Source organism: Eulemur rufifrons, chromosome 16 (assembly GCF_041146395.1).
Source record: "Eulemur rufifrons isolate Redbay chromosome 16, OSU_ERuf_1, whole genome shotgun sequence".
Classification (NCBI taxonomy): Eukaryota; Metazoa; Chordata; class Mammalia; order Primates; family Lemuridae; genus Eulemur; species Eulemur rufifrons.
Genome location: NC_090998.1, coordinates 26,761,377 through 26,784,781, shown reverse-complemented (window position 1 = coordinate 26,784,781; position 23,405 = coordinate 26,761,377). Strand labels below are relative to the sequence as shown.

The 23,405-nt window shown below is 39.1% G+C and overlaps 1 protein-coding gene across 1 annotated transcript in view; it reads left to right on the top strand.

The window, feature by feature from the left end:
- The window catches only part of TMTC1 (transmembrane O-mannosyltransferase targeting cadherins 1), a 253,695-nt gene that overhangs the window by 151,523 nt on the left and 78,767 nt on the right, over positions 1 to 23,405 (top strand). Inside the window, exon 9 of the mRNA XM_069490420.1 lies at positions 13,948 to 14,069. Coding sequence (XP_069346521.1) covers positions 13,948 to 14,069 — 122 coding nt within the window. The remainder of the gene's footprint in view (positions 1 to 13,947; positions 14,070 to 23,405) is intronic.

Below are 23,405 nucleotides of genomic sequence, written 5' to 3'. Positions count from 1 at the left end.
TTCTATTTTTAGTAGAGACAGGGTCTTGCTCTTGCTCAGGCTGGTCTCGAACTCCTGACCTCGAGCGATCCACCCGCCTCGGCCTCCCAGAGTGTTAGGATTACAGGCATGAGCCACCGCACCTGGCCGACTACCTTTTTTTTTTTTTTTTTTATTCTGTGTATGTCAAAGGCCAGGCATGATGAGAATAGATGTGTGATGTCACTGTTGCTTATGAAAATTAATCCTCTCCCCTCCCCACCCCTTCATCTGCCACCTCATGTGACAGGGAGCTTCTTTAAATTGTCGTCATAAGAATAATGCTAATGCTAGTAATATACTTTTAGGTTTTTAATACTGAAGCATAGTTTGGGAAGTCAATATGTTCAAAGGTAATAGAATGACAGAATATCACATACAACTACTTTCTTAGTTAAAATGATTGTTTATCAAGAGAAAGAAAATAGTGACAAATACCACTGACATATTTATGACTGAACATTGCAGTTACCACCTACACCTCCAAACGTTAGAAATATTATGGATGTCCTTAATGGTATTTGAAAATTTAGCAAAAATAGGCAGCATTTAAGAGAGGAATCATTTTCTTTTTTTGTTGTTCAGAAAACCTCTTGCTACCATTGCGGGTTTCCCCATTCCTCTCTGTGGTGGGTGCTAAAAAAAATAGACACTAGAAATGCAACCTTTTCTTTAGTGACTACCTGAAAATCAGAGGCCCTTGAGCAGAGTCTTTCCAAGGCCTTTTTTCTTGGGGGGGGGTGGGGCGGAGCAGTGTCAATTATTAATATGTCACCTATAAAATTATTCTTGTTCTGGAGCTGAAACTTTTAGAAATCCTTTTTCCTTATGTTATGTGTAATATACAGTTCAGTTGTACCTGAAGTGCTCTCTTTGGCTTTTGATCTAGGAGTTTTTACACATCACTAAATAATGTTTCATTCTTTGCCTCCACAGAGCAACTACATTGTCACAAGTCACACTATTTAATAGGAAAATGACTAACCTACCCCTCTTAGGTTTATGTCTCCATTGGAAGACTCACTGAATTTATTAGTGGAAGAATGAGATAGTTGTATAACGGAAAAAGACATTTTCAGACATCCCTAACAGCTTTATTTGTTCCTGATTTGTATAGTTTGTGATTCTCAGCAAGACTTCGCAGTCTATGTTATTATTTGCTTTTACTCACAGTAAGTGCCACCTTTTGAGAGGTAATATTAATTTTTAACACTTGTTATTTCTTTTAGCTTAATGATTCATATTTTCAGAAAAGCAATTCATTACCACTTAGTCTTACAACGTTTCTGATTGTATTTAAACTCTTTAAAAAAGTCAAAAGACATTTTTGTAACTTCTGGAACCATTCTGTCCTATTTCCATTCAGAACATGAAGTGTCCATTTAAAAGAGCACACCTTTTTCCATCTTGTTTTGAGAAAACCACGAAGTATTCAATTAGGAGTCCCAAAGATAAAAGCAGCTAAAACAAATCTCCCTAAACAGAAAGCCCATTGGAAATTGCTTATTGGGTTGGAAAATACAAAGGAGACTGAAGTGAGTGATTGCTGTATTCATTAGGTGGTTGGCTACAAGTACAATGCCCGAGGAGCCTATAAAGGGATGGCAAGTGTTAATATATACACGACCCGGGGAAAATCACACCCCAACTCCCTTTAAAAAAAAAAGCCAAACCTTAAACTCCCTGTTTATACATATGCATTGCCTAAAGAGGTAGCATAGAGTATTAGAAAGAAAGCAAATTTGTAGTATGAGCTTTAATGCTTATATGCCAACATTATTAACACATCAAAATGCTTATGGAAAGTCTTTAAAACTTCTTTCTCACCTATAATATAGTAAGAATAAATGAAATAGTATACGTGGTATCTAGGGTTGTTCAGGAAGGAAAGTGCTGTCTGCATATATGCGTCTCCACATGGATGTCTCAAATTCAACATTTGAAACTGTACTCCCGAATTCACCCATTCAGTCTATTTCTTCAACAGTATTTTCTATCTCAGTGCATTCTACTAGTTGTCTGAGCCAAAATTTTGGGGGTCTCTTGTTTCTTCTCTCTCTCAAGTGTCATATCCAATCCATTAAAAAATCCCGTCAACCATACTTTCAAAGTATGCCTGGACACTGGTCCCTTCTCAGCACCTTCGCTGCTTTCACCCTGTCCAAGCCACCATCATCTCTCACCGGGATTGTTGCCACAGCTTTCTGACGAGTCTCCCTGCGTGTGTCCTTGTACGTTCATACCCTGTGCTAATGGTCCAGTCTATTCTCAACACGGTGACCGGAAAGATTATTTTAAACTGTAAGTCAGGTCACGTCCTTTTTTGTTTAAAATCTTCCAGTGGCTCTTTATTTCTATCTCACTGAAAGTCACAACCTTTATAATGGCCTAACAGGTTTCCACCTGCTCCGGCCCCTTCCAGCCCCCACCCCAGTATCTCTCTTGCTCCTTCCTGAACGAACTCATTTCCTACAATGAGATGAATATTTTGGCTGAATCTTTCATCTCCTGCAAGCCTTGCTTCGTTGCCACCTTCTCAACAAGGACTGCTCTGACCACCATGTTTACAAATTCCACTTCTTGCCCACCTTTGTATTAGATACCCCCTACCAGGCCCACTCTTATATGCACTTGCTCTTTCTCTCTGTTTTTCCTCTCTGGAAAGGCAGGGGTTTTTGGGGGGGAGGGGATGGTATTTTGGTTTTTTTGTTTGTTTTGCTCACTGATAGTTTCCAAAGAGCACAGAATAGTGCTTGGAAAATACAAAGGGGAAGTGAGTGACTGATTGCTACATTCCTTAAGTGGTTGCCACTGAGTACAGTGCCAAAGAGCGTATCTTTTTAGATGGCAACAAAACATATTTGTTGAATGAATGAATGATCAGTGACCAACTGTTACCAAGAGAACCACTGCTGAGGATGGGGAAATTCCAAGAGTACTTTGACAGGGCAAATGAACTGGGTGGAGGAGGTTACCTGGTGGAACCCTTCATCGTCTGCCTGCTCCTTGTAGTTTCTGCATCTCTCGTAGGCACCGGCCGGGAGTCTGAGAGGCATGACCAGTCGCAGTCAGCAGTCACAGTCACTTGCACAGCTTTGTGATGAAAATGGAAAATGCTCTTAAAAGCTGACAAAGTATTCGGAGACCAGCAGAATAAATTTGTAGGGAACATGTAGGTGTAGAACAGTGCATTTGAAGAGGAAAAGCTCAGAAGAAAACAATAAGATAAAACATTAGATATTTAATTTAGCAAATAAACTCACTGGTTCCAAACAATACTCAGAGTATGGAGAATAAAGATAGAATAAGAACCAGTAGCTGCCTTGAAGAGCTTGGTTTTCCCCACTTCCGTTCCATCCACCTCCACCTCTGAGAGAATTATCTTTGTAAACACAGATATAATCTAAACTTAACTCTCACCTGCCAAGAAACGTTCCTGCCCCAGGATTTATCCCAGCTGGAGCCAAGACTATGCAGATGGATGGCCTAACAATGTTCTCTAAAATCTATAGCACTTTTTTACATAGAAAATGGCCATCAGCTATTCTTCATCTCTACCAAGGACCGAACAGCAGAAAATGTGTTTCAACTGTAGCATGAAGGCTATAGTTGAGATGCAGTAAAAATTTTGTCAGACAGCATGATGATATTTTGGGACAGGTTATGGGAAGAAACTCCTAAGGTGGAAACTTTTCTTCACTTCATTCTGCTGGTGCAGTTTGTACCAGTGTTTCTCAAAATATGTCATAGCATCATACAGACCATTAAGTAAGGTTACTCTAAATATTCTGTAGTTAAATGCATTTCAGAAGCCCTAGGTTTAAAAAGTTGAACATATTTCTTTACTGTAGGGTTTCCCAAACCCTTTACTTATGAGTTCCAAAAATGGGTATATTGTAAATGGTATTCTTCCAATTTATTTGAATTTGGAAGCCCTTTTTAGGGACTTCTTGTGGATCAGTGTGCTTGCAACATGCTTTGGGAAGTATTGACTCAGATATTTGAAGGTGGCTGGGTAAATGGACTTCAAGGGTCCATTTTTGGGCCATGTTTAAACACTTTCTTGCTTGTGTTCTTTGTACTTAAAAAAAAAAAAAAAGCCACAGCAGCATCAACAAAATAATTCTCATATTATTATTTCTTTAGCAATGGCACCTGGAAAACGACTCCTTTGAAACCATTTCTTTTCTTTTAAAGTTACAGTTTCCAACCAGGCAACAGCAAGTGAAAGATAAGACCTTTGAACTGATTGATGGGATTTTTGTTTTCATTCAGTCCAGGCTTTAACTAGAGATGCTTATATGGATATTTGATACACAAATGTCTGTGACTGTGAAGAGTCATGATGGGATGAGGGACACTGCAAAGCCATCCACCTAGAATAGTTTGGGGAGGTGGCCTTCACCTAGAATAGCTGATTCATTGGTATATTTAGTGGCAGTTTCTAAAGACCAAAATGGCAACACACATATCTCTCCACTTGTATTTTCCCTTATAACTGGAATAAGTTAAATACTGCATCTTCCCCTGCTTAACATGATTTAAAAGAAAGCGCTTGAAAAAGTACTCCGTGCCTTACTTGAGTAGAAAGTCAACTGTTCCTGACTCAGAACCTTGTTCCATTCTCCCCAGAGGAAACCTTTCATGGAAGATTCTTGTAGGAGTAGGGGAGTGGGAGGACAGAGAAAGGACTTCTTCATGCTTCATGATAAGCCAGTATGGGACTGATAATAAATGCTTGCACTTTTGGCAGAATTTCGTCTCAGACTTACTTTCATTTCTGTATCCCATCTGGCTCCAATTGCTAGAGGCCACCAGGATTTACAAAAGGACCTGGCAACTCTACATGGCCAAATTGGCTCTGTTAGCTTGTAACCCAGGACTCTGGCATTTGGTATTAAAAAGTGATTAATTGGGAAGAACATTTATTAACGTCAGCCTCCCTGGCATTGGCTTGAAAATTCTTTCCATTCCGGTACACCACATTTTTTTTTTTTTTTTTGATTGAGTGACTTCGGACAATGAACTCTAGTTTTCTTCCTGTTACAGACTTAGGTTCTCACCATGACCATGTCTTCACTTGAGAATAATTCAGTGCCAACACTTGTTGAAGAAACATGTTTACCCTTTGTTTTTTCTGTCTAAAGTTTTATTTTCTACTTCCTTGTAAGACATACCTAAGAAAAATACAACTCCCAACTAGTGATTATTGGGTCAAGTTCTTATCTTTATTTTTATGTCAAGCCTCATATAGATCATATAAAGCTTCCCCTTTTTTATATATACTTTAGAAATTTGGGTTGTTGCCATTTGGTGGAAATCAGTTCTTTTATGCATGTGTCTTTCATGCTTTGAAAAAATGAAAACAGGTGTGTGCATGTCTGAACTAAGAAAATTGCAAGTATTTGATACCATTTGAAAACATAGGACCTTTGTTTTCATCCTTTGCTACATTTCAGTACTCCATTAAATTTGCCCTTTTAAGCTGTGATAGGTAGGCTGTTTGAAAATGCAGTTAAAGGGAAGGGAAGAGCGTTCTTCAATCATGTCAGTTATTTGTGAAAAGAGTCCTTTTAACTACCGCTGTGGAAACAAAGTGATCCATTGAGTTTTTATCACCATATGTTTCAAAAGCAGAAAAGTGGGCCCTGTCTAATGAGATGCAACATAGTTTGATTATAGAAGATATTTTGATTTTGGATGAGTATATTGGCAGATAACAAGAATCAAATCTACTATTAATAGCAATTCCTCCAGAAGTTCAATCATGCAAGCAAATCTCACCTTTTTTTTCTTGTTTAGCTTTTAAGAGAGAAGCTTATTAAATTTCTTATTACTTTCATAGGTAGTGACCTTGAAGTAGGCCAAACATATCTCTGTAGTTTGATCATGATGAACAGTTGTCTTTAGGAGACGCTGCTCTAAAATACTTAGATCTTCACTAGGTGAATGAAACTATGCGGACTCTTCTATGGCTCCTTCTCCTTATTAATTTTAGATTATAGAACAAAAGGACTATCTTCTGTATGACAATTCCAGGTGGGTAGGTGAATCACACCTTTTATTTTCTTGCTTTGTGAAAAAGTGAAATACCTTGTCTCTTCCTTAACAAAAAAGAAGTCTATAGCATCTTGCTTTGGAAGACTTTGGCCAAGGGATGTCTCCTTAACAGAAGTACTTGGGCAGTAGTCATAGGTAAAAGACTGCTTCTGCCAGGCATGTACATTTCCATAGGAACAAAATTATTTATGAAAATGTATCTGATTTATCCTCTACTTCTGTTTCCTTTACTTCTTCAAAGCTAGATTCATTCATGACTTCACTTGTGTGTTTAAATCCATCTCGGTTCCTTACGGAGGGAATAGAATGATTATGTGCTCCTGCTTCCCACCCACACCAAGTTCCCTCATTAAGTCACAGTTCTTGACATAGGACTCTGTGGCATTCCTTGTGTTACGGTTGTCTCCATTCCGCCAGGCAGAGCAGAATGTGGTGAGCATGACACAAGGCCAGGGCACCTACGCGGCGGGCTCTCTCTTTTCCCCCTTCTGCTCCAGTCAGGCTCCTGTCACAGGGTTGAGCTTCTCACATTTCTCTCTTGTTTCCCACGGCTACCTCACCTAGTGCACCACGGCCCCTTCTCAGGACAGGCTCTCCCCTGAAGCCAGGGGTGTCAGATGGGGGTCCTGGGTGTACCTCGTGCAAGCCCCTCCATTTTCCTGAGTTACTCAGCTAGCTCGGATCTCAATGCACATGGACACCTATCTCCTAGAGCAACACCACCCTTTTGGTTTTCCAGATCCATCTGCCAGAGTAAATACTATAACACATATGTAACAAGGCTAGGTGACTGTCCCCATGTTACATTCCTGGAAGATCCAGGTGTAAACAGTTCACAGATAAACAGTTGAATGTTAAAGAAGCTTAGAGCAATGACAAGTTGGGAGCATGTGTAAATTTAAAATTTAGAAGGCCCACTTACCTGTCCACTTGGCTTATTGAACTCTGTGGTCACTAGAATGTTGAGTGTTCGTTTGCTTTCTAAGAAGAGCAATTTCATCACAGTATTTGATTTCTTATGTCAAAAGTGATCATTACCCTCCCCTCAAGCCTTCAAATATCATATTGGCTTACAATTCAATAACTGAGATCAGTCGAATATTATAAATTATGTTTTATCCTACGATAGTCAGTGGACCTATATATGTCCGTTCTTTCAGAGGTTGAGTAGATGGACCATCTCAAATCATTCACAAATGCATTAAAACAGGATGTTGACAAGGAGCACATATTCTATGCCACAGATCCTGTAGCATCCCTGTAAATTGTAGAATACAATCTTGTGCTTGCATTTATCCGGCAAAGCAAACCAGAGATTTGAGGCCCTCTATTAGAGGGCCTTAGGGTTGAGATTTTCTATACTACCTCAGCAGCGTGTCATGTGACTGCCTACAGCTTGCTGGTTCTTATCTGCTGTCGGTGTGTTTCTGCTATAAAATGAGAAGGTAGTGAAGGGCTGAAATGCCTCCCCACACTTGGTATTAGCTTTGGATTCCAGAGCTACCTGGACTGTGGGAAGAGGACAGGCTTTGGAGTAAGTCAGACCTCAGTTTGAAACTCTTTGCTTGTCATTGGTTTGATCAAGTTAGACAAGTGTCTTAAGCTCTCTGGGCCTCAATTTCCTCATCTACAAAAATGGAAATAATTATACCTACCTTATAACATGGTCATGAGATTTCAGTGAGTATTTAAGTGACGTGTCTGGCGCATGGTATGTGCTTAAAAGATACTTGGTTTCCCCCATCCTCTACCACTTGCACCTTATCAGGTGGCTCTTATTGGCCCTCACCCCCGGCATGTATGTGCAGCACACACATAATAATGTATAAGGTACACAGGGCTTTAGAAGGTGGCTTGTCTTAATACTTTCGTCCATCTCTCTAGTCTTGGTCAGTCTTTTTTTTATTGAGTATATAGCTTTCTCTAGTGTCTTTTCCATATTTTTGTTAAGAACTACAGACACAGATGAAGAAAGTTCATTTCTGACTTCCCCCAGGTCTCCATAAATTCCTGTAATAGTTTCATTCTAATCAAGAAAAGATTTCTTTAGCAACATTTTTCTAATTTACTTAATTCCCTTAACTCCTCACTACTGCCTGCTTAACTTAAAATGAATGGAATGTTTTTGCACTGGCCCGATATTTTCCAATAAAGTGCCTTTTAAACGTTTTTTTGCTTTTATATTTTTAAACATTTAAAAATCCACTTAAGCAGACTGTAACTTACGTTTCCAAATAAAGTTATAAATTAGTTTATTCTTCAGTTAGAGCAAAGCAAGCTGAGAGCTTCACTATTCCACCTCGTTTAACCCTGAAAAGTAATTGTTTGCTCTTGTGCGATAAGACATTTTAATCTCAGGAACTGGTGTTGGCAAGAAGGTGATTAAAAACAAATCAAATAAAAAGCTCTATGCAAAAGAAAACAAATAAATAAAAAAATTTAAAAAATGAAGTCCAGAGTCAAAGCCGAGCAATCTGAGAGGCAAGTGCATGAATGCTCTGATTTTAATCTGCTGCTCTGTGCATTAGTGTGTCTGGCAGCGCCTCTTGGCGAAGAAAATTTGGCCTGGGAAGAAGCAGTGTTTAAATTGGCTCAGAGAAGACGTCGAGTGTACAAGTCCACTTTTGTCTCTGAGGGGGTGTAATTTCTTCATTCATTTCCCCTTTTTAAAATTTTACTCCCCGTGCATTTATGAGTAAATTTTAGAGCTCACGAAAGTGAGGAAATGATATCACCCTCCTGAGCCGAGCCGAGTGTGGGTTGGCAGCTCTGCTCTTGACATCCTGAACCGAAGCCATTTTCTGTCCCGCCTCAGCATGTCCCATTGATTTCAGACAAGAGGGAAAAATGCAAGTGGCGCCTTTCCACGTCTACACTGGAGATGTGGATTGTGCTCGTGTCGCCGCAGGACTGTCCTTACACATCTCGCAGTGTGGCATTGTGGCCATTTGGGCCTAAATCGGGGTCCAAGTCGAACGTATAATCAATCACCAAAGAATGTGCCACCTGTAATAGGCTCTGAGACTCGGCTTTTAACTTTTCTTATTCTCTTTACCCTTCAGACTGCCCCAGTTTCCCCTTGCCCCCACGTTACTGTCGTGGAGTTCCGATTCTAGATCTTGTTTGAATCATAAGAAAGGGTCTCTTGCGTTTAATATCATAATAGCACTAAGCATTAAAAACTTCCTCTTCTCTGACTGCTGAGAGATTGGTCTCAATCTCATTTGCCAGATAAAAAAATGCTCTCTCAGATTGATGTTTATCTTTACTGTTTTTATGCAACGTTTTAAAATTTTTATAGCCTCCATGGCCTTAAAATAGATGCTTCGCCCAAGGGCTGAAACATAATGGAAAGACCGTGATGTAAAGACAGGACCGAGTCTCGGGGTGTGCTGGAGCCGGCTCTGATCACCTCACACCAGCCAGAGTTCTGACCCTTCTTTGGAATCCACATGTCTGCTTTTGTCCCCATATTCTCACTGTGCTGGTCTATCAGTTGGAGTCCTGGCAGGAAACACATGGCATGGCCAGGGGGGTGATGGAAGAGAGTTATCAAGTGAGCATTTGCAGTGATATTGGCAGCACCAGTAGAGCCAACGTGCAATGGTGACACCTACCAGATGGCCTGAAGGGGCAGAGGAGGGGAACAGTCACCAGCACCTGATGAGAGCTGGAGCCGTGGTGAGAAAACCCAGACAGGAGCTGTGCCCATAGACGGGCAAACCCAGCCACTGCCAGACAGGGTTGAAGGTGAGAGAGGCTGTTAAAATTCAAAGGAAAACAGACAAGACAGTGAGAGTCAGGTAGGCCACAGGGCAGCTCAGGGCTCAGAGTGGCATCCCAGCGGGAACAAGTTAAAGGTACGTTTGTGTAGAGCAGAGGTAGGACTCTGTTGCCCTAAACAGCCAGGCTCTCTCTGTTCTTCTGCTTCTGGCTTGCCATTGCCTGTTCTGGTCTTGAAAGTGGTGTTCTTGGCTCCTGAGTTAGAGTGTTGAAGATGAGATCAGTTCTGCATCCATCTGATGCAGTCTGTATTATCATCAACTCAATAGGATCAGTGAACATAAGGGATTTTGTGGATTCAAGTTTCATGGTATTTGAAATACACCTGAGACTTGGATTTTCTCAAGGGAAGGCTCAAGGGTAAATTTCTCGTGGACAGCAGTAGGGGTGTTGTGCCAGGCATCTGGATAAATTTAAATATGCATTGATGACTGCCATCAACAAATCAATCCATAGTCTAATAGAGGAAGTAGACCCATAAACAGATATAAAAAAGAGAGCCAATGAGTGTTCAGCCATACTGATTGTCAGCTTGGCAGATGCCTTAATCCCAGAGCTGAAAGGGGGAGCTTTACTGTCAGCAGCTTCCCTGTGGATTGATAAATTGGATGCAGACAGCTAGAGCCTAGGGCTGCCAGAGAAATCCTTAGGATTGAGGCATAGCTGTGTGATTCGTAGAACCACGTGAACACACTCACGCATAAATGCAGTGTGCCATTTTTCTGAAACCTGTGTTAGAGGTGGGGAAAAATATAGTAGTGATGATGATAATAATTATTATAATAAGCCTATTATTTTCTACCTCTCTGGAAGGGAACAGCCTGCAGTGCTGTTGAATTGGGCAGGAAGGAGTCCTTTCTTCACTAACGCTCTGGACAGAGTGCTGGACAGAGTGCACACGTGTGTGTGTGTGTGTGTGTGTGTGTATGTGTCTTCATCTGTGACCTGCACTTTGGAAGATGAACTGAGAGTAAAGAGGGGAGAGGATAAACCAGAAGCTACTTGAGTTCTAGAGCTAGATTTCCTTGAGGCAGTTTGTGGTTCTGAGAAGAGTCCCTGCTCTTCCCTTCGCTGCTTGGCCAGATGTGTGGCTGTGCCAGTGGTGGCCGAGTGACTCTCTGAGCACCCTAACAGGGTGTTAATGCAGGATTTTTACCTTTTTGCGGCTCAGGGAGATGCTCTTCCATATTCCTCCCAACCCAGAAAAGAAAAATCAAACCTGAGACCTATAATAGTGAATCTATTGCAGTTTTCCTGCACATACAGTCTCACTTTGTAGTTGAGGCTCCTTGAGGACAGATGGGATAATAAGCCTGCCCGAGGCACAGTGGTGTATTGGTGGCAGGGCTGCAACCTGAGACTAGACGTTGACCCCTGACACTCACTCGCTTTTCTTTCTGCGGGCCAGGGACCTATTAGCAGCTCTCCGTTGCCTCTGGGTGAAGGTGAGTTCTACAGCAGGGCGTACAGGACCCTCATGATCTGTCACGTGCTGACATGCCCAGTCTTACTCCTTGCTGTGTACATTCCGTATCTTCTACAAGTGTGCCTGGCTGTGACCACCTTCTCACACCCAAATGTGTCTGCCTTAGAAGCATTTATTTATTTTTCAAGCCCAGGTGTCACCTCCACCAGGAAGCCCTCTGCACCTCCTCCCCTTCTTCCACTCAGTTTTCTCTCTTGCCTGGTACATTTGTTCACTTCATTGATTTATTCAGCAAATACCCGCGCCGGGCACTGAGCTCAGCACAGGTCGTGCAGCAGTGAACAAAGCTGAGGAGTTCCCCGCCCTCCTGGAGCTCTCGGGCTAGTGGGACAGACAGACATTAGAGACGGTAAACACACGGATAAATGTGTAATTACAACTGGGATGATTTTCATGAAGGAAGTAACGACTGTGCCTGGCATCTGAAGAGCCTGGTGGAGGAACAGATGAGCTCACTGCTCCGTGGTGTTTCAGTTCGCACATCGGGCTTCTGGGGAAGGCGGACGCTTCTTGGCCCTCCCCCATTTCTGTGTCCCCAGCATTGGGGGGCGCCATGGCCATCCTGCCCACTGTAAGGGCATGCTGGTTGACAAGGAGGCAGGGAGGGTGATGTTTGTTCATACCTGACACCCACCTCAAGGATGAAGGTGCCTCCCAAACCTGGTGGCTGCTTGGCACGTGCGGCCCTGTTGAGTCACGGGCACCCACCTTTACTCAGAGACGCAGAAGGTGTGATATTGGGGATGTGATACTGGGGATGCCTGTCTCGGATTCCCAGTGAGGGCTGTTCTCTAATAACCATGATGAGGGACAGGGGGCACTTGGATAAAGCACAGTCCAGGGACATGGATAATGGCCTGATCAGAGTTCTGTTGATACCTGCACTCTTAATTCTTAGGATGAATTATAATAATAGGATGCATTACATTCTCTGCAGAAATATCGTAGGGAAGACACGCGAATGCTTTTGTGAAAATATTTCAGCTTTTGAAGAGTCAAAAGAAGTAACCAGTTATCTCTAAAATATAAAAATGCACCTATAAAAAGAGAACGTCAATGTACTACTTAATAATAGGCTCAGAGCTAATGAGGAATGCATGACAAGACACTGATATTAATACTTTGGGGTTTATTTTCAATGTCAGCAAGAAGTACTTGCTCTTGACGTTGCAGGATTCTTGTGAAGAGGTTTTTTTTTTTTTAAATTATGTACTTTAAGTTCTCAAATTGAAGTGTGCTTTGTAAATGCAAAGTATAATCTAAATTACAAAGATAGCTTGCAGCTTTTAAATAAAATGAACTTGCTCCTTTTATTAACTTTTTTTGATCAATTTTGGTCAATCATAGAATTGTAACATCCTCATGCATCCACCTGAGTTGAAGGCTTGTTGTTACCTTTTTATTCCTTCCTTCTTTTATTTCCAAAGGCTGTGTTTCCTTTAGGTAAAAAGTGAGATCATTACTTATAGAACAATTAATTATTTAAGAGAAACTGTATGAATCATATGGAATTGCTCTCAGAAATTTTATTACTCTATATGCTGTAGTTAGTAAAATAAAGTTTTTAATAAAATCCAGGTGACAAATATCCCAAGATATTTGAAATCTTTTACTTTGTATATTTAAAGTATTTGTAGCTTCTATTAGGGAGTTTTATGTATATTTGCCAAATTCTGTTATTTACTTTTCTAATTATTAAAAGTAGTAGACTATTTTAAATGTTTATGGGAAACATTAAAAATTGTAATATGGAAAGTTCTACTTGCTTTTCTTTTTAAACTTAAAAAAAAATGTTATCCAATACATTAAGGCCTGTTTTAAATAGAACTCTCTTCAAATGTGTCTATACCATATATATATACACAAGGAAATACAAGCTATTTTTTACAATGCTCATTATAATATATTATTAACAATAAACAGAAGTTTTTCTGTTAATTATAATGTGTGAAAGAAAATCTTTACAGATTAATATATACAATATCAGAATAAGGTTGTCAATTTAATGAGTTATTGTAATGATTTTTTATCCCCCAAAAATTCATGGAATAAATACTTGTTTACCAGGCTAATTTAAGAGATGTTAAGATATTCTTCAGCTCAAATGACCCCGCTTCATTCATGTCCCAAATTTCTTTAGCATTTAATTTTATTTATTAAATAATAAATAATCTTTGCTTATCCTGGTGAACCTTTGTAAAAAAATGCATTTTATTTCGGAGAAGACAATAATTAAATTCTCCATGGCACCTTACTGTGTTTGACTTTATCCAACTGCTCTGCTCCCTGGAAACAAAGTGTCTGGGAAGACAGTGATTCTGAAAGTTTCCAGAACCGAAAAGTAGGGTGGTTGTAGGGCCAGCCCAGAATAACAAGTAATGGTCATCAACCATACTGTGCCAATATCTTATTTTTCTAGGTGCCCGCGATGTTAGCCTCTGGGCTTTTTCTGTTAAATTCAGCACACTGGTCAAAAGGTTTATATGGGTCTAATTTATTCATTCCTTCATTGAGAACTTGAAAACGAAGGAGATGGTTAGATGCTGCCTGAAGTGGAATTAAACAAAAATTAATTTGTCCTTCACTCTTGTGTGTTTCAGAGACTGGAGCACAAGGAAGTGTTAGTGGGCTTGTTGTTCCTGGTGTTCCCGTTCATCCCAGCCAGCAATCTCTTCTTCAGGGTGGGCTTTGTGGTGGCGGAGAGAGTCCTTTACATGCCTAGGTAATTATTGCACATGATTTCCTCTTTATGAGCCCTACCCTGTCACCAACATTGATAGTTCCAGAGAGACAGCCCTCTGTGTGTGTAACCATTAGATCGTTATGGAGCAAAGGTTTTTATTACCACAGCTTTAAAACCAGACACATAGAAGGTTGGATGAGATCGAGTTTGTGCGCATGTACTCTAATTTACAATGTGTTACCTCCAGTTGCAGGCTTTGTAGTTTAAATGTGAAATATTGAATATATTCAGGATTTTGCAGTAATAATTTTCCACTAAATTTTTTCTAAATGTTTTATTAAATACAGTTATAATAATTTTCTAGAAATATGTGTTGATGTGCATAAAATTATGTTCAGAAGCATGATTGCAAATAACTTTTTCTTTTTTCATTCACTGTTTTTTCTTTAATTTAAAAATGAGAACAATCTCAAGAAAATTTGTCCTTGAGAAAAAAATGATTTGAAAATTATAAAGGACATTCTAATGTGTGTGATTACATAATGCCATGTGGCTTTGAATATTTGAACTATGTCGAAGCTTGTCTTTTCTCTTGCTTATTCAAATGTCATCTTTCCAAGGCCACCTTTCTTTTCAGATGCTTGAAAATGTCACTGAATCAAGAGACAAAGTCTTGGTGCTGCCATTCATCAGTTGTGTGACCTTGAGCAAGTCATGAGCTTTTTTGTACCCAGAGTTTCTCATTTTTAAAATAGAGATTTTAATAAGTTCCCTAAAATTAACATTTTGGTTTATGATACTGCCTTTTAGAAAAGTTCTTTCTTATAGAAGTTATTAGGGAATTTATTCTTATAGAAGAAGAGGGAACTCTTCTAAAAGGCAGTGTCATAAACCAAAATTTTATGAGGAAATTATTATTTTTTATTTATGATATTGCATTGGAAATTTTAAAAGTAGAAATAAATTTCATAATCTTTGATTCTCCAAAACCAAATACCTAGCAGCTTTCTTAAGACTTTGCACCATCTTCTTTTGACTTGATTAAGGGAAAGCAACCTTTAATTTTCTGTGTCTTCAGTCAGCACAGTTTGGGAAGAAGATTATTGCTTGATAAATACTATTCAATAAGGACAAAAATACAGCATGATTCTTTGTATTCTATATTGTCTAAAGATAATAGTCTTATGAGGACTTGTCATTAATAAGGAATAAACCTATAACATAGAAGGACAAATGGTGGCATCAGTTTGTGTTCTGGGGATGTTTTTGCTTAGACCAGTTGAATATGTCTTGAGTCGGCTTTGCTTTGTAGTATTGATGATTCCAAGCAGAATCATTCTTCGGTCAACAGATATCCATAGAGCCCCTTTGCCGTAAATGCTATACAAGAGGAAGTGACTCTCACTTTCTGCCCCCAAAGAGTTTATTAACTGCTGATTAACAAAATAGAATCTCTCACACTAAATATTTCATAGGTCCTAATATTTTTTAAAATACTATTATATTCATTAATGCTATTTTAACATTAATTATATCAAAACTTGTATTGAGTTTTTATTATATTTCAGTCACTATGCTAAGCATTTTTATATCAATTAATTGACACTGTGTGTAGTGGTTCACAGCATGCCCCTCTTCGAATTCTGGCTTAAACATGATTTTGATTCCTCTGAGCTTGTTTCCTTGTCTGTATAAAATGTGGATGATAATACCACTCAACTCAATGAGATGTTGTGATCATTAAATGAGATAATATATACAAAACTTAAAAAATATTTTGCATTGTACATGGTCAATAAATATTAAGCATTACTATTGTTGATATCAGCTCCCTGAAGTAGCTGATACCATTGTTTTCTTTTATAAAAGTAAAACCTGGGCTCTGAGAGGTTAATTAACTTCCCCAAGGTGGCACAGCCAGTGAGTGGCAGAACTAGAATGAATATCCTTGTCAACTGACAGATCGCTTACCTTCCAGACTCTATTGCTGCTCTGAGGGGAACATCTTAGTATTCTCAATTTAAAAAAAAGAAGAAGAAAATCTAAACATAGTAGAGTACTTTTAGCTCAACTCTATTTGAGGATCAAGATTTGGTACTTACAAAAGTCCTGAGATCTGATTCCTCAGGAAGCCGAGGTTCTGTGTGATGAAGAATTGCAAGTACAGCAAACCGCTTTCTACTCCAGATTCAGCAGAATAACTTATGAGGAAAAAAAGGCAGAAATGAAAAACTGGAATTTTAAAGCAGAGGTTAAAATTTCATTCTTCTGCATGAGCCCCTTAAGTAAGCATTATGGAAGGCCATAGTATTGTCACTGACCATTTAAGGTGTTCCTTTTACCCAGGTAGGGATGTCCTCCAAACACCCCAGGGTCTGGCCAGCTCTGGCTTTTCCCACGCTGCCACATCTTAAATAGACCTTTCAGTGACTCCATCTTATTTTCTCTAGAAATAAAATGCCTTTCCCCCCCAGGAACGAATTGATTTGGGTTAAAATAAAAGTGCTGAATATGAAGAAAGCATCAATATTCCCAGCAGCAAGTGCCTGCCTCTGGGAACCAGTCTGGATTTTGCTTCATTTGTCAAACTCGGTGAACAGACATCCAAAATCCATTTCAGTAAACTAGTCTTCATTAAAAAGATGACTGTCTTTTCTCTCCAAGTTCCTACATCTCTGCATGTAGTGTTGTCACTAGGTCATCATTTCTCAATGATTTCTCTTACTGCTTAGTGAATCCTGGACTAATATATATCATTCCTGTGCCCAGTCAGGCTACTTTCCCCTCCAGAGACATCATCTCTGCAGATGCCAATGTTGCGTGAGCAGGCGGGTGGAGGTGCTTTCCTGCCCCTTAAAGATTGTCCAGGGCTGATAAAGAGGTCAGGCCACTCAGCCAGGTCTACAGTTCCCCATAGTCCCCAATTTGAGAGTTTAACTTGGATTTTGGGAGACTGAGTTTGGGAGAAGCCTAGGAGTATTCGGATGGGATGTTGCACCTCTAATGAATCCATCTTTCTTCGTAGTCATCATTGTAACTAAAACTGTAAGGGAGATGTGTTCCTTATGGCCCTTGATTCCACTGTTGTCTAAAATTGTGCAGCTGAGATGGTTTAGACTGAGTCAGAAATTAAAGTGTGGGTGAGGAAACTTCCGTGCTTTGGCTTTGGAGAGTTTCTAATGACTTCATCAGAGCCATTTTATAAATGTTAACAGTTTTCTTTGAAAATGGGGTACTTTCTCAGGAAAAGATTTTTACCTAGCTTTAACCAGCTGCCTGTGTCTCAGCAGAGAATGTAGACAGGTGGACAAAGAGCTTGTGGAGTCTTCCTCAGGGCTACAGAGAAGTTTGCAGATGCTGCAGGCATCCCTTGGAGATGTCAGAGCCCTGGGCAATACCTTTCCAGTTAATAAACCTGCTGACAGGCTTTGGTGATCATGAAGAACATGTCACAGGTCTTTTATACACACAGGAATCTTCTCTTCATGAATCTCCTTCCATTATTGACCTTGACAAGAAATGGCCATTTCCCACAGCCTTAGCACCTAGGCTCTTTGAGGAAAATATATGTATGTGGTGTACTCGTGACATTTCTGAAAATAAAGATCCTCATCTTGATATAGAAGTTCTGTGTTGTCTCAAAAACTTTAATGAATGATAGGGAAATGGAGTAAAAAGCTCAATGAGTAATCCTTCTGAGGAAGGTGAACTTTTGACTCAATTAATGTTTGCTTCAGGCTATTACAAAGGCAAATCCTGGCCTTAGATGCTCATACATGAATAGCACAGAAGTCATGTCCAGCCTCATTGAAGCCTGGGCGAGTCCCTTCAAACTCAGGGGGCTGATTTGGCCATTTTATAAGAAAAGTCCAGAATAAGCCAGACCAACAGTATTCTTTCATCCTCTGCTTTTATGCCTGACAATGAACCAGCCTCTTAAATCTTCTGACTTCTGTTGTCCTTCCATCCTAACCCAGAAGTGGTCCAAAATATCACCTTCCTTTCATTTATACTTTGAAATTTATGGATAAAAGGGACAGAAATAGGCTATCTGGTTAGTGCTACATTGCTTTAGGGTCAGAGTTTACCATCCAAAAGAAATTGGAATAATCTTTTCTTCTCGTGACAAAGCTAGTTTTATGGTTATCCGTTTTGAATAGGCAGGAGAGTTTAGGGCTGAAATCATTCTTGCACAGAAATTTTGATCTTTTATTCTTTCCCAACATAAACATATAATTTTATGGCTATCTTTTTTGTATTTTATAAAAACCACATTAAAATGCTTCAAAGAACTAAAATTTCTTAGAATTGATAAAACAGAAGTAGTCAATCATAGCTCTCACATAAAGTTATAGAAAGTGATGGAATATTCATTCACATGCCAGATTAAGGAGGATTTATTCACTTCAGTGCCAAAGAGCAAATTCCTATGCTACTTTAGGAAAACTTGAGTGAGTTGAGAGGGGAAATGAATAGACAGGAATAAGTAAAGGCAGAAATAATATTTTAGGATAGAACAGATCAAGAATTATACTGAGAAAGAAATAAAAGGCATCTAAATTGGAAAGGAAGAAGTTATACTGTCTTTGTTTGCAGATGACATGATCTTATATATAGAAAACCCTAAGTACTCCACCTAAAAACTGTTAGAACTAATAAACAAGTACATTACAGTTGTAGAATACAAAATCAGCATATAAAAATTAGTAGGTTTTCTGTACACTAACAATGAATTATCTGAAAAAGAAATCAAGGAAACAATCTTACTTACAATATCTACCAAAAAATATTTAGGAATAAATTTAACCAAGGAAATAAAAGATCTCTACACTGGAAACTATAAAACATTGATGAAAGAAATTAAAGAAATAAAATTAAGTGATAAAATTCAACAAGAAAAATTTTGAGAAATAAAATTCAATGAAAGAAATTGACAGAAATAAATGGAAAGCTATCCTGTTTTCAAAAATTGGGAGAGTTAGTATTGTTAAAATGCCCATACTACCCAAGGTGATCTACAGATTCAGTAAAATCTCTGTCAAAATACCAATGACATTCTTCACAGAAATAGAAACAACAATCCTAAAATTCATATGGAACCACAAAAGACCCCAAATAACCAAAACAATCTTGAGCAAATAGAACAAAGCTGGAGGCATCACACTATCTGACTTCAAAATAAACTCCAAAGCTACAGTTGCCAAAACAGCATGGTACTGGCATAAAAACAGACACATAAAACCAATGAAACAGAATAGAGGGCTAGAAAATAAATTCTTACTTTTATAGCCAACTGATTTTTGACAAAGGTGTCAAGAACACACAATGGGAAACGGATGGTCTTTTCAATAAATGGTGTTGGGAAATCTGCATATTCACATGCAGAAGAATGAAATTAGATCCTTACCTCACACCATATATTAAAATCAACCCCAAAAGGATGAAAGACATAAATGTAAGAGTCAACTCAAAACTATGAAACTGCTGGAAGAAAGCATGTGTAAAAAGCTCCATGACATTGGTATGGGTGATAATTTTTTGAATATGACCCCAAAAGCACATGCAGCAAAAGCAAAAATAGACAAATGGGATTACGTCAAACTAAAACACTTCTACACAGCAAAGGAAACAATCAAGAGGGTGAACAAACAACTTAGATAATGGGAGAAAATATTTGCAGGCTGTACATGTGATTAGGGGTTAATATCCAAAATATGTTATATAAGGACTTCAAACAGCCCAATAGCAAGAACACAAATAACCTGATTAGGAAATGGGCAAAGGACCTGAATAGCCATTTTTCCAAAGAAGTCATACAAATGATTAACAGGTATCTGAAAAAATGCTCAACATCACTAATCATCAGGGAAATGCAAACTCAAATCACAATGAGATATCACTTCACACTTGGCAGAATGCCTATTTTATATATAAAAAGATAAGTGTTGGAGAAGATGTGGAGAAAAAGGAATGCTTGCACACTGTTGGTGGGAATGTAAATTGGTGTAACCATTATGGAAAATGGTATGGAGCTTCCTCAGAGATTCAAAAATAAAACTACCATATTATCCAGCAATCTCACTACTGGGCATATGTCCAGTGGAAATAAAATCAGTATTTCAAAGAGATATCTGCACTCTCTGTTGCAGCATTATTCACAATAGCTAAGATATGGAATCAACCTAAATGTCCAAGAATGGATGAATGGATAAAGACAAGGCAGTATATATACACAATGGAATACTATTCAGTCATAAAGAAACAAGGAAATCATGTTTTTTGCTGTAACCTGGATGAATATGGAGGGCATTACGTTACACAAAATAAGCCAGGCACAGAATGACAAGTATTGCAAGATCTCACTCATATATAGAATCTAAAAAAATTGATCTCCCAGAAGTAGAGAATAGAATGGTGGTTACCAGAGCCTGGGGCAATTGGGGAGATGTTGGTCAATGGATACAAAATTTCAGTTAGATAAGAGGAATAATCTCAAGTGATCTATCATACAACATAGTGACTGTAGTTAATAGTAATATATTTGTGAAAAATGCTAAGAGAACGGATGTTAAGTGTCCTCACCACAAAAATGATAATTATGTGAGTTATGATGTGTATGTTCATTAGCTAGATTTAGTCATTCTGTAATACAATGCATATATATTAAAGTCATTAAACATGAAATGTTCAATTTTGAATCAAAAGTTTATTATATCTCAAACAAGAAGCAATACAATTAATCAAAGTATGTACTGAAACTATTGAGAGTTTTGCCATCTTAACAGTAGCTTGTTTATGCCAGCAGTGAAGAAGCCTGGAGAGTGAGTGGCAATAACATCAAGAAAGGCATTTTCCACAGCACGTTGAGAATTAATTATTTTTCCTTGCAAGAAGTGGTCCAAAGCCTAAAAGAAGTGGTAGTCAGTTGGTGCAAGGTCAGGTGAATACGGTGGATGACAGAGAGTTTCCAAGTCCAAACTCTGTAGTTTGACCACCATTATTTTTTACAACATGTGATCTTGCAAGAGGATTGGCCTGCCTCTGTTAACCAATCTCAGCTGCTTAATTGCAAGCATCCTCATCATTTTGTCCAGTTGATTGCAGTAGACATCTGCTGTAATGGATTGACAGGTTTCATGAAGCTGTAGTGGATAATGTCAATGCTGGACCACCAAACAGACACCATTAGCTTTTTTAGATGAATATTTAGTTTTGGACAGTGTCTGAGCACTTCATCTTTATCCAACCATTATGCTGAACTCTTGAAATTGTCAAAAAGAATCCATTTTTCATCACACGTAACTATCTAGTGTAGAAATGGTTCACCTTTATGTCGTGACAGCAAAGAAAGGCAAACTTCGAGACAGTTTCTCTGCTGATGCTCATTTAATTCAGGTGGTACCCATCTATCCAGCTTCTTTACCTTGCTGATTTGTTTCAAATGATCCAATATTGTTGGAATAGTAACGTCAAAACTTGCTGCTAATTCACGCATAGGTTGAAATGGATTCACTTCCACTACAGCTTTCAGCTCATCATTGTCCACCTTGGTCTCAGATCACCCACATGGCTCATTTTCAAGATTAAAATCGCCAGAATGGAACTTCTCAAACTATCGACATACTGTGCATTCATCAGCCACATCCTTCCTCAACACTTCATTGATATTTGATTTGTCTGTGCTGCATTGGTTCCACGATAGAACTCATCTTTGAAAATAACACAAATTTTTGACTTATCCATGGTTTCACAAAAATCGCTCTAAAAAAATAAATGAAAGGTAATCACAAGCCAAACTGTGTATTTGAAAGAATGAGGATGTACCTTCACAGCAATAAAAAAAAGAAGTGTGAAAGTGAAATGTCAGAGATATCAACTGTCAAACTTAATACTTACGGAAGTTGAGCATTCCATGCTCAATAACCTAATACTTCAAAAGATCATATTGTACACAATAAATACATACAATGTTATCTGTCAATTTAAAAAATGGGATAATAAAACAACAAAGAAAAGGAATTATTGAGGCTATGAAAGAGAAGTTAGACAGCATGTATTTGAGGGAAGAAAGACATTAAAAATTGCCCTGCCCTTAGAAAGAAATGCCATTTGCATTGTATGCCATTTGCCCTAAGCTTTTGGACACATTAGACATAGAAAAAACTTGGGGAAATGTGACACTCATTTATTTTTAATTTTGAGAAATATCTTCAAATCGTACCTGTCAATTCAAAATGAATTTCTACTTTTACACAGGTTGCTATTGAAACAATTCTGCAGTATTTACTTCTCAAAATGTAAAATGAGAACAGTTACCTCTGAAGTTACACTATCTCTGTTATCTGAGTTTGGGGATCCCTTCTGATGAGCCCTGTGTGCTTACACTTCTTCAGAGTTGCTGGAGGAGAGTGATGGTTATTTAAGAGTGAGTCAGCATTTTGCCAGATATTAATATCAACAATCACCAAAACTTGCTTTAGCAAATGCAATAGCAAGAAAGCTTAACGGGAGTCAGTGCAGCTCAGTGTATCATCCGCTGTCTTGGCGGAGTCAACGAATCGGGTCAGGCTACTTTTTTCCTATCTGTAAAATGAGAGGGTTGGCCTTGCTCTCTAGTTCTCAGATGCTGGTTAGAGCCGCATGGCTCAGAGTTTTCACTGGTCTGAGGGTATGCGGGGGGTGAAAGGAGGAAGACAGACAATGTGGTGTGTTTTTCATAAAGTTAAACCTATGCAGTTTTATAAAATGATGAAATTTTATCTTTCCTGCATTTTTGGTGTCCTTGTCATCAATGTGATGACAGCAGCAGAGGCAGACACCCTTCCGTAAGTTCCTCCTCCCCCACCTACCCCCACTTTATTTTGGAAATTTTACTGGTTTTAGAAGTCTAAAACTTACATAACCGCTATGCTACATGATCTCCAAGGTCCCTTGCAGCTTCAAATTTTAACTGTTTTGTGATTCAGAATAGCTATGTCAGAAGTGTGCTTTTTTCCCCTTAAGCTTTATGCAGTGTTTTTTTTTTCTCCCATATTATGTTTTTTCACGTGCCTGCCTGTGTCTAGTAAAGTCAGCAGGCCGGGCCTGGTCTGGAAGGGCACATACCTCCCCTGGGGTGAGGCAGGAGAGGGAGGAGTCTGCCTACCCTGGGCCTGGCTCTCTGAAGGGCCTGGCAGTGGCACCAGAAGTGGTCAGGGAGCACAGGTGTGGGGCCTCCACTGTGAGGAAATGGGGTGTCCTCATAAGCAGCAAGAATAGGTGATGCTTAGAAGTTCATGGGCGAGCAGCAACGAGCAATGTGTGTCAGGAGGAAATGGGGCCCTGGCCACTGAGGGGGACGACAGGAGCAATGCCAGAGCCCCCTCTTCAAGGGGC